This window comes from Melopsittacus undulatus, chromosome 6, assembly GCF_012275295.1.
Source record: "Melopsittacus undulatus isolate bMelUnd1 chromosome 6, bMelUnd1.mat.Z, whole genome shotgun sequence".
Classification (NCBI taxonomy): domain Eukaryota; kingdom Metazoa; phylum Chordata; class Aves; order Psittaciformes; family Psittaculidae; genus Melopsittacus; species Melopsittacus undulatus.
The window spans coordinates 36,708,536-36,725,679 of NC_047532.1; the positions used below are offsets into that span (position 1 = coordinate 36,708,536).

The window sequence follows — 17,144 nt, forward strand, 5'->3', positions numbered from 1 at the left end:
GTAATCATCCCCGGACAGTGTTTCTCTTTTCACACCACCATTATGGTGTTTCTGACCTGAATTCAGATTGTGATACATGGCAATTCCCAGGCTCTTTTCTGAAAATTGCAATGCAGCCAGTAGTTTCCATCCCGTATTTATTTTTTAAACAGCTCCTGCGAGGTGCAGAAATTGAATTTTCAGACCTATTGTGTTGCATTTTTTTTCCAGACTTGCTATTTACGTTCATTTTGAATTGCAGCTTTGTTCTCCAGTCTCCCTGGATTGCACTCTGACTGGTGCCAGCAGAGGGGGGCTGCCAACATGCCAGAAAGAAGGGCTAAATTCCACATGGTTGTGGTCTGCTTCACTGCCCAACGAGTCCAGCAGCATATAATTTGACAAGAACTGGATTGGCTGCCAATGAAAAAATACAGTATTGGGCCCTGAGCATCATGTAAATAGAAGAGACCAACAGTTAATTTCGTATTTATCTACATGCTATTAAATATTTAGAATTGAGAAAGTCCAAGCCATACATTTGAGGATGCGTTGCTATCAGGCAACTTTCCCTGTCTGCCATTCATTTTCTAAAGGACTTCTTTTGGTTTATGTGTTAGTATGCTTCTGTGACTGACTGCTTTTTTATAAAAGGAAGGTAGTATAGTTTCAGAAAAATTATTTAAGACACTGACACTTAAGATCTTGGGACAGAGAGAGCACATCACCATGATATTTTAAATTCAGTAATTTATTTTTTACTACAAAACTTTAAAAATGTATTAACTCACTTACTACTTTCTGACATACATTGAGACACTTCTTCCCCTGCTCAGCACATCTTACAAATGAGCTGAACTAATTTTTTTTTGTCCAGCACTGCATCACTAACTCTAGGAAAAGTTTCCAAAACTGCTTCAATTCAGTGTGGCAACAACAAAGCAGGCAGCTATCTGACCTACTGCTGGGCTCCAGAAACTACTCCATCAATTACAAACTATTTGAAACCTGAAAAGTTGGTTTGATGATCCTTCCTAAAGCTCTAATTCGCATTTTGAACTTCTGTTCTGGATAAAAAGTATACACCACATTTGCAATGTTGACATTAAAACCAAATCATTTTATAACACAGTCATTAGAAATTTCAGTTTAACATCCAGGTTCTTCTAATCAACATCTCTGTAAATTCTTTTGTCCTGTAAGACAAAGGAAATTATGTTTTAAAAGGTGGCAGTGAAAACCGAAGAAAGCATGGATAGTACATGATCAAGTACATGAGTAAGTCACTCACTTCCATCAGGAGAAGACAATGTAAACCATTAGTGCACAGCCCACTATCCAGCCAACTGTGAGGAGTATAGGTACAACGAGATGTGAAAGCGGAACTTGGGCTGAAAGAGAAAAGATGGTTTTCTTCAGAAATATCACATTACACTGGAAAAAAAATCACTAAATTAATCACATCGAACCCAGTTATCACAGAGCAAAAGATACCCATGAGCTCAGGCTGCATTATCTTTGATTGCTATTTTTAGCATGGAGTCACTGAATCTTGGCAGCCTCCTAATGAGAATACCTGGCAAAAGTCCTCTGCAATGAGATAGGTACAAGGCTTAGCACTTCCAAAAGCAGCATGGTACAGGGAGGAGACAGAAGCATGGTTCTGTCCTTGGTCTCCACAGGTCATCAGCAGAACATCTGTACTAGGCTTTATTGACAACAGCTGTCCTGGCAAATTCAGGACCTTATCCCCTGACATATATAGCACCTTCTACAAGTCTCATTAGGTTAGCTGCAAAGTGACTATCATCACACCCATTTACAAGCAACGTACTTGGGGCTGCAGTGAAGGATTGCTGTATGAGGGAGCATACAGGACTAGCACAAATACACTTCTGTACAGCATCATAATTTTAAGGACCCTCCTTTAAGTTTCCTGCAAACAGTAGAAGCTTGCCAGAAAGCAGCATATCAACTTTTGAGATGGCATTACTTACCATTATATTACAACAAAGCATTATCTTTCTGAAGTTGAAAGATTTCCAGGTTTCTGAAGAGATTCATAAATAATGTAAAACTATTCACACCACCTTGCACAGTTAAGATCAAGCAGGCAGACTTTGGAGGGACGCTTAATAATTTAAGGGCTTCCACATTGCTTTTTTGAAGCTATGCCAGCACAAACATGTCTCACCATGATACCACATTGTGTATCTGTATGGGCTGGCATTAAAACAATAAGCAGATAAGCAACCACACAACAAAGACAAAATCCTGCTCTGCAGGTGAGAGACCTTTTGCCACAGGGGAGTCCTTTACCTGTCACCTTTAAAGACTGCTACTCCTTTGACACCTGGTAAGGTAAAGCTACTTCTTTTGGGAATCATTTCTCTCGACTTGCAATTTTTTCTACAGGTCCGATTACAAAAAAAAAAAAGGGGGGGGGGGGGGGGGGGGGGGGGGGGGGAGGGGGCTGGATCCTGCTGGGATACATGGGGGAATTTTGACAGAGCTGTGTTGAGTTCCCATGGTCTCTGCTGAATATGGTGTTTTGTTATATGAGATCCAGTTCAAATGCAGTTAAAGAGAGGCAGAAGTCCCAGGGGTTCAGCAGGAATGCTGTGCCCAATATTTGTCATAAAGTAGCAAGCAGCTGGCTCCAGGGTATAGTTTCCTGAGAGCCATTGGGAATACTTGTGTTTCATAGTTCAGGAACAGAAATGACAGTGAAATCATTTGCTCTGATCTCCTCTATGTCACAAGTCAGATACCCCAAGACTTGAGATAAATCAGCTGCTTGGAAGACTGTGGTTTATGCCACAAGCAGAAGAGACTGAATCATGAGATAAGCACAAGGCTAGGGCTTGGCTGCATGAGATGTCCAAGTAGATCATCCCTTTGTAAGACCTCAGAAGAAGGTGACAAACTCGAAGGTCCTAACATTTGATCCAAGGGAAAAATACCCTGAATCTAAATGTGATAATTGGTGTTATCCCTCGCCACGGAGCAAGGCTGTGTGCACTAACAGCCAGAAAGAGAGCATCTGCGTCATCCACTTCCCAGCCTGAGGTGGAGATGGGCATGGAGGAACTAGCAGCAGAGGAATAGAATACCGTTAGGCAGCTGCATTTTGGAAAGAAATCTTTACTGACACGTGTAGACTAAACCACAAGGTTTCATTATAATCACTGTTTAAATGAATTCACACGAAAGCAGGATACTGAGGGAAATGTGTTGTTGAGGAGCAGTCACGAGTTTTGTTTTCAAACAGACCAAAGAAACAAATCCTAGCTCTGGTGTTAGGTGTTTACCTTTTCTCCAGAACTGAAGGTTGCCTTGATTTTGCAGTCTGTCGTTGGTCAAAACTCCTGACAGCTACCACAAGCAAACCAATGTGTGTGGTCTCACTGAGCTGCCTTCACCCCTGAAATCTCTGTGCCTAACTGCACTGACAAGGGTGCCCCAAAGTACATGGCAGAAAATCTCCCCCTTAAACAGGCAGAGGCTTGGCAGGTAGAGAAGGGGATGATTCCCCACCTGAGCCTCTCAAGCTTGAGGAAGCTTACAGGAGCTTACGTTACAAGCAGTCTTATGTTCCCTACTCCAAAATGCCTCAGAATTTTCCAGAAGTATTCTTGGTATTTTATCTCATACAGGGTACAGGCACACACACAATCAAGACAACTGGCTCAGCACTGGGATAGTGGTTTGAACACAACACTAGACAGCAGGCTGGGAGGGAATGTGTGCATGTCCCTGAGGACCATGCCTCCTGCATATCTCCTATTTGCCAGCTCCAACAAACAAGTTTTTCTGTGTTCTTTATGTGGTCTGAGATAAAACTGAACCATAGCACTGATGTAGACAGGTTCCTGTGTGGTTGGCATTTGCCAGCTTCATATTTAAAACCCACGCGAACTGGGCAGTTACTCATTTCAGTGAGGTTGCCCAGCCATTTCTGATCTGCTCCTTGCAGAGGGCATGCAGGACAGGACCAGAGGCAGTCAAGCACAGCTGCCCCAGTGTTGCAACTCCTGCTGCTGCCCAAGGGCTGGTGCTGGTGCCAGCCTGGAACATCTGAGTGATTATGGCCATGGTGCTTCTAAAATAAATAAATAAATACACCCCACCCCAAACTAAACATGAGTAACAATGCATGTCCTACCAATGCCAAATATGGTCAAGTGATAATTCCTAGTGGAATACCAGTATTGGTACGATTTCTGCAGATATCAATGAAAACTAAAATTAAGAAATACATTCAGTGTCCTGTTGTATCTGTGTTTAGTAGAATTCCACTATCCTTCTTAGATACCAGTGGTGACAATGCAAGAAAAAGGAAAATAAAAGTCTTTAAAAGATTTATATAGCTGTGAAGATGTATTAAAAAAGTTACTTTTACAAGGAAGTGTACTGCCTGTGTACACAGCTAACACCATATTTAAACCTAGTCATTTTGCCACCAAAGCAGTGGAAATAAATCTTACATCTTACACAGTGAAGGAAACAGAAAATTACAATTAATGTAATATGCATTTTTATAAATGCGTTTGCTCCTTGGAGAAATTGGAAATGTGTTTACAATGACCAGTTCATTATTAAAATTTCATTTTGCTCTGCCATTTGGGCTTTGTGGGGTTAAAATACAAAGTTTTGTATGTTCACCTAGCATTACAGTCAGATTTCAGCTACATAGTATTTTAAAAACACTGTCAAATATAACTCATTATGTTAGTAATACAAACACACTAATTTTATTATGTTAGTCAACTTAAAATTACAACTACAAAAAACCCGAAGAAAACAAAACTGATAGGATGCTGACATACAGGAGGAAGCCCAGGCTACATTAAACTCATTGCTGTTAACAGAATTAGCTTTTAAACTGATTACTCTTTCTTACTGTAGAGTAAAATATACAGGATACTACACTAGAATACATTACACTGCTCAGATTTGAGTTTTAATAATACATTGTTACACTCACAGTTAACTCTGCATCTTACCTGGTTCTGCCATTCCCCCCTCTGTAAGTTTTATTGGCAAGTTTTAAGGTTTGCCTTTGCAGTTGTTCTTGTGAGCCTCGGGATGCTTTAAATAGAGCAATATTTGGAATGTGCTGCAGCTGCCTTGCTCACTGATGTCAGTTTTTGGCTATATGTGTTCAATTGTCTAAAAAGGCAGGAGCTGAAGGGATTCAAGGTTACATCTTCCTATTCATGCAACTGCACATGTTTCGGTGAAGACTAAATAAAAATGGGTCATTTTTTGAAGAGGGGAAAAAACAAGGACAAAACCTGCTTTATGGCCTCTTTACAACTGTGAAACACCAGATGGCAAGTTTATGTCATACTTATGTGCATCCATATATTTAAAGTATGACAGGGGTCCAAGTTGTTCTTACTCTTCCACATCTTCTCTCCTCCCTCTCCTATCAAAAAAAAAAACAAGCCAAGATCTATTCAGTAATACTTGTGCATGTATTTCTATAGTTACAGCTACATATAGGCTATATATATATACACACACATACACACACACTTGCTGTGTGAAGAGGTATATTTAGCATCTTCCCACTGAAAAATTACAGTGTACAGTCACAGGTTTTCATTTCTCCTGTGGGTAGTGGGTAGCAAAATTCAAGGGAGGAACATTTGTAAGATAATCTGAGAACGATCTTGTCCTAAATAGGATAAATCATTGCAAACTGTCTCAAACTCAGAAGGGAAAAAAACATGGAGCTAGTGCCAGATCTGAACCAAAAGGAGAAACTGCACATTACACAAGCTTGTATCACATGGAAGGAGAGCTCTGTATAAAGATCCCTTGCTGTGATCCTGGCCACAGTTTTTGACCAATAAGAAACCCACTCAAAGTTTGTTAGGGAAATGAAGTCCTGTACATATGCTTCAGTCATTCAGAGCAACACACAGGTGCACGCATCCATGTTAGCAAAAAGCCCCTAACAAATGCTTTGTTTCAGCAACAGGAGGACATTTCCTCTAGCATTCATCAAGCTCATATAAAATACCATTTCAGAGCTGTACCTAAATGAGACAGGGATTCTTCCCATGTGTTTCCAAAATGGAAAAAGACACAACTTGCTGTTCAAAAGCCATTCCATAACAGGTACATGGGATGTTTTGAAGAAGTCTAATCTGCATGCTTGTGTAGTTCAGAGGCATTGGTGTGGGCTCTCAAAAGGCAAGGCAGAGCTCAGAGAGACATTATGCAGACCTTCTAAGACAGATTATCACTTTCTTATGGACTTTTTGATTAAATATTAAAGACATTAAAAAAATCAGTTATCACCTTTCTTCAGAATTGTTTCCTCTCTTACAATGGCTATGGAGATAGATTCTTCCTTAGAGCTATTATATCTGACAGCCTGAAGAAAAGGAATTAAGCCGAAGTTAGACTCCAGAGCACCAGGTGGAAAAAATACCAGCTTTTTATACCAACACAGTCTGACTTGTTCCAAAGCAAGTTCATAACTCAAGTATATAATTGTGAAAAGACTAGAGCTTTTTATAATATAAATGCAGGACCGGTCCCTACCAAGGAAGTGTCTGTCCCTGAACATAGAAGCTGCTTTCCAGGGTTCCCTTCTAAATTTCCTGCCCACTCCGTGGCTGAAGAGGCAGAGCAGAAGGGTGCAGATACATCTCCAATGCTACACATAGAAAACAGTTGAGAGAGACAGCCTTCAGTACACCCGTAGTAAATGCAATTAGATGTCTGGTTATTTTTACAGGAATAATGTTTTTTTTTTGTCCTAGATGGAAAAGTGGAAACTGTGGGCCCCAGGCTACATGACTTACATTCGTCTGCAGAGTACTTGCATCTGGAATGAACAACAAAAAAGAATGGCAGAAGAATATTCTAAAGACAATTATTTGTATTGCTGTGATCAGTATCTTATAAACCATGCTAACACACATACAATGTGACTGAGCAGCACTCAACTCTGGCAAAACTTTACTGAAGACAGTTGTTTTACATCAGCAATGACTTTAGTTGTGTATAGATTGCATACTATAAACAATCTTACTTTTTTGGTCTTTTGAGGCTGGCATGAATTCTAAGATGACAATTATGGAAAAAAACAGAAGCCAAGTCATGTCACCTAAGGAAGTTTTCATCAATTTCTGCAATCAGTATCTTGACCATCTTGATCCTCAGTCAGTTTGTGCTCTCTCAGACTCTTGTGTTTCTGTTTGCACGATGAGAAACATCAAAGTAGGTACTTTGAGGCATTATTTCCAGTTCTGCAGATGCAACAGAGACATGGAGCTTTACTGTCTGCCCAGTAATACCAGGTTCACAGAAGGAAGTCTCTTCTGACAGCAGAACTTTGCTGGCTGAAGGATCAGACTCCTACTTCTTCTAGTAGGAGTACAGGACTTATAGGCTTTTTTGATACCTGAAATGCCTGACTACCAATTAACAGCGTCATGAGATAGATAACATCTTTTTCATCAATTTTAACACCATGGTACCTGCTAATCTCTAGAATTTCCTACTGGTGGTTCCCCAGCAGCTGCGTCAACACTTGCAGTCAGTTGCCAGCACCTATAATAAGTACTCTGAGCAATGTAGTAATATTCTAGCCGCTCCAGCCACTGAGCTGGCTTCATTTGGAGCTCGGATCAGATGTCCCTATACAAATGCCCGTAGCATGGGGAATAAACAAGAGGAATTAGAGATGTGGGCACATCTACGGGGCTATGATATAACAGGCATCACAGAAACATGGTGGGATGGCTCCTTTGACTGGAGTGTTGGAATGGAGGGTTATAGGCTTTTTAGAAAAGACAGGCCCGGTAGGAGGGGAGGGGGAGTTGCTCTTTATGTTAGGGATAGGCTAGAGAGTATGGAACTCTGTCTGGGGACAGGTGATCAGTTAACAGAAAGTTTGAGTCAGGGTTAAGGGGAAATCGGTGGTGGGACACATTACTGTGGGGATATGTTACAGACCGCCTGATCAAGAGGAACCTGTGGATGAAGAACTCTACAGACAAATAGGAAAAGCCTCACACTCACAGGCCCTTGTTCTCATGGGGGACTTCAACCACCCTGACATCTGTTGGGGCGACGGTACGGCCTGGCACAAACAATCCAGAAGGTTTCTCGATTGTGTGGAAGACAACTTCCTTCTGCAAGCAATAAAGGAGCTGACGAGGAGAGGTGCCCTGCTTGACCTCGTGCTCACCAACAGGGAAGGGCTGGTTGGAAATGTGACTCTCCAGGGAAGTCTTGGATGCAATGATCACGAGATGGTCGAATTTGAGGTCCTCAAGACAGTGAGAAGAGTGTGCAGTAAGCTCACTGCCCTGGACTTCAAGAGAGCAGACTTTGGGCTCTTCAGGAACCTGCTTAGCAAGGTTCCATGGGATATAAACCTAGAGGGCAAGGGAGCCCAAGACTCTTGGTTAATATTCAAGGATCACCTACTACAAGCTCAGGAGTGTTGCATCCCGACCAGAAGGAAGTGCAGCAGGAGGGCCAGGAGACCTCCTTGGATGGATAAGGAGCTGCTGAGAAAAATTCAAAGGAAAAAAGAGGCTTATAAAAGGTGGAAACAAGGACAGGTGGCCTGGGATGAATACAGGGATGTTGTCTGGGAAGCTAGGGACCAGGTTAGGAAAGCTAAGGCCCAATTGGAGCTAAACTTGGCAAGGGGTGTTAAAGATAATAGGAAGGGATTTTATAGGTATGTAGTGGCTAAAAAACAGACTAAGGACAATGTAGGCCCCCTCGGGAAACTTTCAGGAGAACTGGCTACACAGGATTTGGAGAAGGCTGAGGTTCTGAATGGCTTATTTGCCTCTGTCTTCACTGGCAAAGACTCTGACCGCACCACTCGAATCTTGGAAGGTGGACACAGGGACTGTGAAAATCTAGACCGTGGGCCCACCGTATGAGAGGATGTGGTTTGAGACCATCTTAAGAACCTGAATGTACACAAGTCCATGGGACCTGATGAAATCCATCCACGGGTCCTGAAGGAGCTGGCGAATGAAGTTGCAAAGCCACTGACCATCATATTTGAAAAATCATGGCAGACAGGTGAAGTTCCTGATGACTGGAAAAAGGGAAATATAACCCCCATTTTCAAGAAGGGGAAAATGGATGACCCTGGGAATTACAGACCAGTCAGTCTCACCTCTGTGCCTGGCAAAATCTGGGAGCAGATTCTCCTAGAAGGCATGCTAGGGCACATGAAAAAGAGAAAGGTGCTTGGTGACAGCCAGCATGGCTTCACTAAGTGGAAATCCTGCCTGACCAATTTGGAGGCCTTCTATGATGGGGCTACGGAAACGATGGACCAGGGTAGAGCAGTTGACGTCATCTACCTGGACTTGTGCAAAGCGTTCGACACTGTCCCACATGACATCCTTGTCTCTAAATTGGAGAGACATCAATTTGATAGGTGGACCACTCGGTGGATAAAGAACTAGCTGAATGGTCGCACTCAAAGAGTTGTGGTCAATGGTTCAATGTCCAGCTGCAGACCAGTAACAAGTGGTGTCCCTCAGGGATCAGTGTTGGGACCGGTCTTGTTTAATATCTTTGTCGCTGACATGGACAATGGAATTGAGTGTGCCCTCAGCAAGTTTGCCGATGACACCAAGCTGTGTGGTTCTGTTGATATGCTAGAGGGAAGGAATGCCATTCAGAGGGACCTTGACACACCTGTGAGGTGGGCTGATGCCAACCTCATGAAGTTTAATCATGCCAAGTGCAAGGTCCTACACCTGGGTCAGAGCAATCCCAGGCACAGCTACAGGTTGGGCACAGAAGAGATTCAGAGCAGCGCTGCGGAGAAGGACTTGGGGGTGTTGGTCAATGAGAAAATGAACATGAGCCAGCAGTGAGCACTCACAGCCCAGAAAGCCAACCGTATCCTGGGCTGCATCAAAAGGAGCGTGACCAGCAGGTCAGAGGAGGTGATCCTGCCCCTCTACTCTGCTCTTGTGAGACCTCACTTGGAGTATTGTGTGCAGTTCTGGTGTCCTCAACATAAAAAGGACATGGTACTGTTAGAACAAGTCCAGAGGAGGGCCACGAGGATGATCAGGGGACTGGAGCACCTCCCATATGAAGACAGGCTGAGAAAGTTGGGGCTGTTCAGCCTGGAGAAGAGAAGGCTGTGTGGAGACCTCATAGCAGCCTTCCAGTATCTGAAGGGGACCTACAGGGATGCTGGGGAGGGACTATTCATTAGGGACTGTAGTGATAGGACAAGGGGTAACAGGTTGAAACTTAAACAGCAGAGGTTTAGACTGGATCTAAGGAAGAAATTCTTTGCTGTTAGGGTGGTGAGGTACTGGAATGGGTTGCCAAGGGAGGTAGTGAATGCTCCATCCCTGGCAGTGTTCAAGACCAGGTTGGATGAAGCCTTGGGTGATATGGTTTAGTGTGAGGTGTCCCTGCCCATGGCAGGGGGTTTGGAATCAGATGATCTTAAGGTCCTTTCCAATCCTAACTATTCTATGATTCTATGAACACAATCTGACTGTGCATATTTCACAGTAAAGACTCAGTGAATCCCTTCAAAGAATCATGTTCACCTCCCCAGGGAAACTAGTCAAAGAACTTCCAGTGGTTTCTAGAGATGAGTTTGGCCCAATGGGTATGCTAATACAGTAACTGAAGTGGCAAATTCTGCAAGCACTGAAGTTTTCTGGTACTGAATATGCCTAGTATGTCTCCACTGCTGGCTTTTGCCAGTCCTCTGCATTCTTGAGCAAGACAGCACTCCTTAAAAAGTGCTTGCCTTTCTTCAAGCACCACGTAAGGAAAGCAGTTTCATTACTGCTCATCCAAAATGGGCATACTCTTAAGATAAAACTCTATAACATTTTACTATGCCATGCACAATTGAGTGTATTACATCATTTTGAGACACAAGAATAAAATACGAGCTTTACATTCTTTGTCTAGCTATGCTGTAAAGCAGAGGTTTTGGAATAAGATGCAATTTGGTGTAAAAAGAAATATGATTCTGTTCTTTGTGTAATATAGTTACTGAAAAATAGCCCCAACCTCTCTGATACAATAGCTTCATTGGCTCCACAAAAATCCTCTCTGCTTTGGTTCTACTGATTGCATACATGTATACAGACATCTGATCTAATGGAAATAATTTCTGCCTGGAACCAGGTATTCCTAACAAGAGAATCTGACCTTCACAGACTGGTAAATTTCCAGGCCTAGTTGCCTTAAGCAAGGACAGAGAATCATTGCTGTTCACAATGGTTTTCCTAACTACTACCCTAATTTAGCTGCAAGCACAGTAAGTATTGTTCTGCAAGCCTGAAGCATGAGGTTAAGGATATAAAAGTTGTAACTGCAGCAAAGAACAGTGTAACAATATCGACATTATTTTAAACAACACATCATCTGTTTGGAATGGACAAGAGAACTGCAGACAAATTCTACAATAGATCTCAGTCCAATAGCTGGAAAAAAAAAAAAAGCAGAGGGACAGTTTTAAAATATAAAAAAAAGCAGTGTACACAATGCTTAAGAATAAACTCAAGAGAGGGATTTGTGGCAAAAAGCAATTACTTTTTTGCCTGCTGAAGAACAATACGTATGAAAATCAACTTCTTCATTCTTATTTGTGTTTCAAATTAAAATGTAATTTTTGTATGGTTTTTTTTTTCTCTGTGTTTGTGATGACATCATGAAATACTCAATATTAAGAGTTAGCTGTGGTCAGAAATGAGATCTCTATTTTAGCCTTTAGTTCACTGAGGTACTCAAACAGATTTGTCTCACTTAAGGCAGTCTTTTGAGCAGGCTCCTTGATTTCAGTCCTGTTATCTGCTCAAAGTTAAGAATGCACTTTAAATGCCTTTAGTACTTTAAGTGAATTAGAAGAAATTGAGTAAGTCGGCAGGGCTGCAAGTCTTTCTGGAAGAGAAAGCAATTTTACGGGGAAAAACAGTACTGATGTTTTAGAAAATATTAAATTCTCTTCTTCAGATCCATGCGGACTTTGCCAAGAGGGGGAAAAAAAAGGGGCGGGGGGGGGGGGGGGGGGGGGGAGAAAAGCAGAGGCTTTGGATTCACTGGTTGGCTGGAAGTCATGAATGCTGTTGTTCTCCAACTCCTGCTGCCAGCCACTGAGAGCCCTCTACAGGCCATTTACCTGGTTTAGAGGAACAATGCCTCTAGCTGTGTTCAGAAGTATCCTCCCTGGTAGTGTAAAGTGCACTATTTCACTGATGGCTATCTTTTTGAATATTCCTTCAGTCACACAAAGGAGGTGTATGAGCCTGCAGTTCTCATCCAAGCCATTTTACTGTGTCTGCACCAGAAAGGCCAGGCAAGCCCTGGGGAGCTGTCTGTCACCAGCTCCTTTGCCACACCAAACCAAGGATCCGCAGCATCTGTCCTCGAGCACAGTGCTCATGGAAAGTTAATGGGCAAGGGAGCAATTAGAGACAGAGTCAAATCCTATAGAAAACAAGAAAAAAATCAGGCCAGCACTACCAGAAATGTTTGTACAGCTCCTTAACAGTTAGACTAGTTACATAAGAGCATTTCTGCTGGCTAACCTGATACTGGGGCCACAAGGCCAACAGATACATTGCCACAAACACATTGTTGGATTTGTTTTCCTGTAACAGTAATGGGCACAGGTCTAACATCAGAACATCTAAGTACAGCATCTCTCCACCCTTCAACCCACCCGCTGTGTTCTGTTTGTACACATGGGGTGTTACAAGTAAGCAGAAATAAAGGCTGTGCTTGTTTAGAGAACACAGAGTCAGAGACAAACATCTCTGCTTCATGAACTTCGGGCTTCCGCTCTCTGAACTAGTGCTGGTTTTTAGACAATGTGTTTGGGAAAGATTTAGCTATAAACAATCACGTATCACCTTATTAAGAAGCAAACTCTTCCCCTTTTGTACCAGAACGGGTTTTCTTCATAGCACAGTTCTCTCTGAGGAATGGGGAAAAAATAGAGAAAGCAAATATCAACTGCTTAGTAACAACAACACAGATGCTTTTGCTATGCTACTTCTGATGAGTCTGAATGATTTAGCATCTGATATTTGGGAAGCAACTATCAGAAAACCTCTTCAAAATGCGATGCATTTTGCAAGAAAGTTGGCAATATTTACTGTTTAAATAGCTCATATATTTAGAGTACATTCTAACCTACATATTTTCACTAGGACCTAGATATGAAGTATGAGAATGTCAAATTTATATTACTGTTAGTTGTACTTCTGACATATGTACATCTACATACAGTATTCAGTAACCTGGCAAAGAAATGTTTTGAATTTACAAATTCTATGCGATTCTTATAAATAACTGAACACTATACTGGTTTATATTAGAGGGACATATCAACTCACAAAATTAATGCTCCAAGTAATACTTACAGCTTTGCAATACTGGTAGTTATTTTTTAAAATCACATTTCTTTCAATTGAATTTTTTCCTTTAAAATGCCCTGTTTTGCTAGCAAATTGAAAGCCATGTTTATAAGCCTTGAAATATGTTATTACTTTGCCATAGTCTCCTGTGACCTGCAGACTAACATGTGAGAAAGTATCAGATTATTGCATTCACAAAATAGACATGGAAAATTTGTCTAATGAGATGCATTTTATTGGTCACAGCAATCTTAGAATTTGAAACCTCCCTTAAAAATTGCTAGACATTACTTCCACTCACATCATGAAAATAAAGACTGATTGTTATTTGATAACTACGCAACTGAAGACCTGAAAAGATACATTTATTCATCCACTAAATATTTAATTCCACACACTAGTTCCTAGGGCTTGGGGTATATGAGTAATTTCTCTTGGCAGAGCACTTCAGCTGAATGCTGAGATACCTGATGAGAAAAGGCTGTAAATATAACAGAGAAAGGGCACTATCATTGTAGACATCTACATGTGCAATGTAATTTCTGGATTAGTTCCCCACTGCTGTCTAAAAATAATGTGGATAATGACGTGGGTTTTGTCTTTGTATAGCTTCATTTCAATGGTTGCTCAGTGACTGGTCAATACCTTTCTAGCTGGCAAGGGGATAATTGCTGTGAATAAATCTGCCTGACACATAATTTATGAGAAACCATCTCAGCTGGATTGCTTAGCACTGAACTTTAGATGACTGGGAGGCAAACTGCCCTACAAAGCAAAGGCATGCAAAGCAAGGCCAGATTTCAAAGCTTCCACTTTAGTGGCCAGAGTATCAATGGGCACCACAACCTGACCTGGGTTTCCACCTTGCTCGGCACAGCCTGCTGAGACCATGGACAACAGCCCACTCCATGGGAATGGCTGTATGTGAACAAAGAGCTGAGTGTACTTAACCACAGGTATTTGGAGACGGAAAGAAGGTCTGGAGGCCTGTCCAACCAAGTACTGCACACCTTTGCCTGCTGCTGAACTGAAGGACATGTAGGATGATAAACACCTCCCAGGAATAGCCCAGCAACCAAAGCTGCCCAATGCAGGGTCAGCAACAGGACAAATTTCAGATATTTCATATAAAAACTTAATGAATTTCTTCTTCTCCAGTGATTATTTTGGAAGCAACCCCAACCCATCATACACTGTAAATCACCAAAGGATTTATGACTTGGGAAATGTCAGCTTTCTGGAAGATGCATTTTATGATTTATACATTAGCATAACCTGTTGGTATGTCTTTTACTGTGACAACCAAAGAAAAATTGGCATTTAATGTGCCACTCAGATTTGCACTGAATCTTCCTGACCAAGCTGCTAAGTCCAAGTTAAAGCTCCAGTCTTACCATGCTGCGTTTTCCATGTGATTTTTCTGCTATCACAAAACCACAAAGTTAATAATTCTTTCATTCTGTTTTTTTTTTTATAAGAAAAGTTGTGCAGTGCACCCCTTATACACCAAAAAGAGTGAGGAAAAGGCCTCAGTGCAGGCGCAGGGAGCCATGTCCAGCGGTGGCCAGGAGCCAGAGTCAGCCTCTTGCAATGCTTCATTCTGCTAGCAAAAAGCTAAGAGGGGCACTAAGCAATCCCTAAGAATAGAACAGACCCTGTACTGCTTTGCTGTAGTTGTGATCATGACCTACCTTCAAGCAGCAATCATGTTGAGGGCACTACATCTTCCAGTCTTCCACTGACACTGGGCTGAAACGCTTCCTCTGGCTCCAGGTCTGCTGGAAGTTGGGTAGTGGGCAAAAAGAAATCCAGGCACACTGTGCCATTCGCACTATTTGTAGAAAATTCTTTCCAGTGGTTGTAAGGACAGAGAAGAAATGAGGAGCCCCATGTCTGGCCTGCTTGAAGAAACCTGAATACACAGTGCTCTCCCTGGCCAGGCCAGTCCCCAGCTCCTGCCACTTCCCCTGCACCCAAGGGTGAAATGGGGCACATACAAGAGCTTTGGGAGACTTTCCCCTTCCTTGGCACTGCTTATGGCACAAGGAGAGAGGTGGAGGAAAGGAAACAGGGTGAATGACTGCCAGAGATGTTTCCCAACTGACTTCGTTTTGCCCAGCTCCCCTCTTTCCCAGGCTAGCAAAGGGACTGCTCTTGCAGACGAAGTTTAAAGTTTAATGCTCAGGATACATTTTTACCATTTCAGACTCAAATGGGCAGGAAAAGGTCCATTCAGAGGGTGGAGAGGCAGCAGTGCGGGAGGCCCAAAGCAAACAACAAGGGTCACCTAAGGGGATCGTTATTCTCAAGCATTTGGCTTTTGCCATGATGCCTAGGCCATGCCCAGGCAAAGAGTATCCAGCAACAGCTGGATATTAGATTACACTTTTGGTTGTTCCCTTGTTTTAACTCCTGGAAAACAAATAAGTGAACTGCTCAGCTGGGATGCATCTTCAGTTCTTGGTTCAGCCCTGAATTGAAAATAACTTACTAGACTGAAGATACACATTCAGAAACAAATGCTAGCTCGTATGATTTCAGCTCATGTGCAGAGCAAAGTCAGGCACAGGCTGGAAATATTTTTACTGGATTTTACTCTGTTCTCTGAAAGAACATTATATCATGCCAGCAAAGAATACAATGGCAAACACAAACTGGCTAAAGAAAAAAGGATATATTCACTAACATAATTTGTGAAAGACTTTCTAAAATGCCATGTTTATCTAAGATTTTAATTATTTATTTATCTGATCACACCAGTTAACCATAAACACTGGATAAAATGGAGTAAGATGATTTCAATATCCTTATGCTTGTTACAACAAAGTGATCTTTAAGGTCCCTTCCAACCCAAACCATTCTACAATTTCCTTAGACTCTTTTATTCTGCATTTTCCTATGTATTAGAAAACTACAACACAACTGAGTATAAGCCAGCCCTGGCATTTGTGCCCTAAAGTCACCCACCCTAAACTGCATCTTTTCCATCAGAAATACCCACAGATATCTTGCTCTCATCTGTACATAGGATGACTCCCTTTTCTTAAACACTGGAAAAAGCAAGCCTAACCAAGGTTGGCATTTAATGAAAGGGGACAAAATTCAAGACCAGAAGAAAACTTGTGTGAAAGCAAAACCATACTAAGGTCAGCAGAGATACACAAGACTGCACAGGCTGAGACCCAGCCATAAGAAACAGCCTTCATGTGAGAGACAGAAAGCCCTGCACTCTGCAAAACATAACCACTTCTGAATGTGAGTTGAATCTGCATGATCTTGACACAAGATTTGACATTGTCCTCCTGGAAGGACCAGTTCAGACTTCCACTGCATTTGTAGACAACTAGTCATTTTCTCCCTCCTTTTCCAGGTGATTCTGGCAGAAGTTTTCCTGTGTGGAGATGACCTTTCAATTTTCAGTCCGTCTGCTTGTGGGAGAACATGGGATGGATTTTTGTTCCTTTTCTATAGCTTATATTTTCATTTTTAAATGAATCTACTGTGCTGGTGAAAATATGAATTTTAAAAATTACCAGAACAAATCACTTTATTCAAAAAAGCTGTGCAAGCCTTGAAAAGCCATTAAAATGTTACCAAGTTTTATGCAACCAGAAATAAAGTTCTACAAACATTAACAAATTGACACTTCCATGCACAGTAAAGTAACTTATGTGTAAGAAGGTAGTAAACACCAAGTAGGTAGTAAACACCAAGAAGATAGTAAACACCAAGTCCTTAAGGAAAAGGTAGAGAACAGCAGCAGCT

General features: G+C 41.8%; 1 protein-coding gene across 1 annotated transcript; it reads right to left on the minus strand.

The window, feature by feature from the left end:
* Nucleotides 1-799: 799 nt before the first annotated feature.
* STRIT1 (small transmembrane regulator of ion transport 1) lies at nt 800-5,056 on the minus strand. The gene is made up of 3 exons (XM_031042716.2): nt 4,986-5,056; nt 1,271-1,370; nt 800-1,175 (listed from the first exon to the last, which is right to left on the minus strand). Exons 1-2 carry the CDS (start codon nt 4,996-4,998, stop codon nt 1,276-1,278), a joined length of 108 nt encoding a protein of 35 aa, XP_030898576.2. The 5' UTR covers nt 4,999-5,056; the 3' UTR covers nt 800-1,175; nt 1,271-1,275.
* Nucleotides 5,057-17,144: the final 12,088 nt, after the last annotated feature.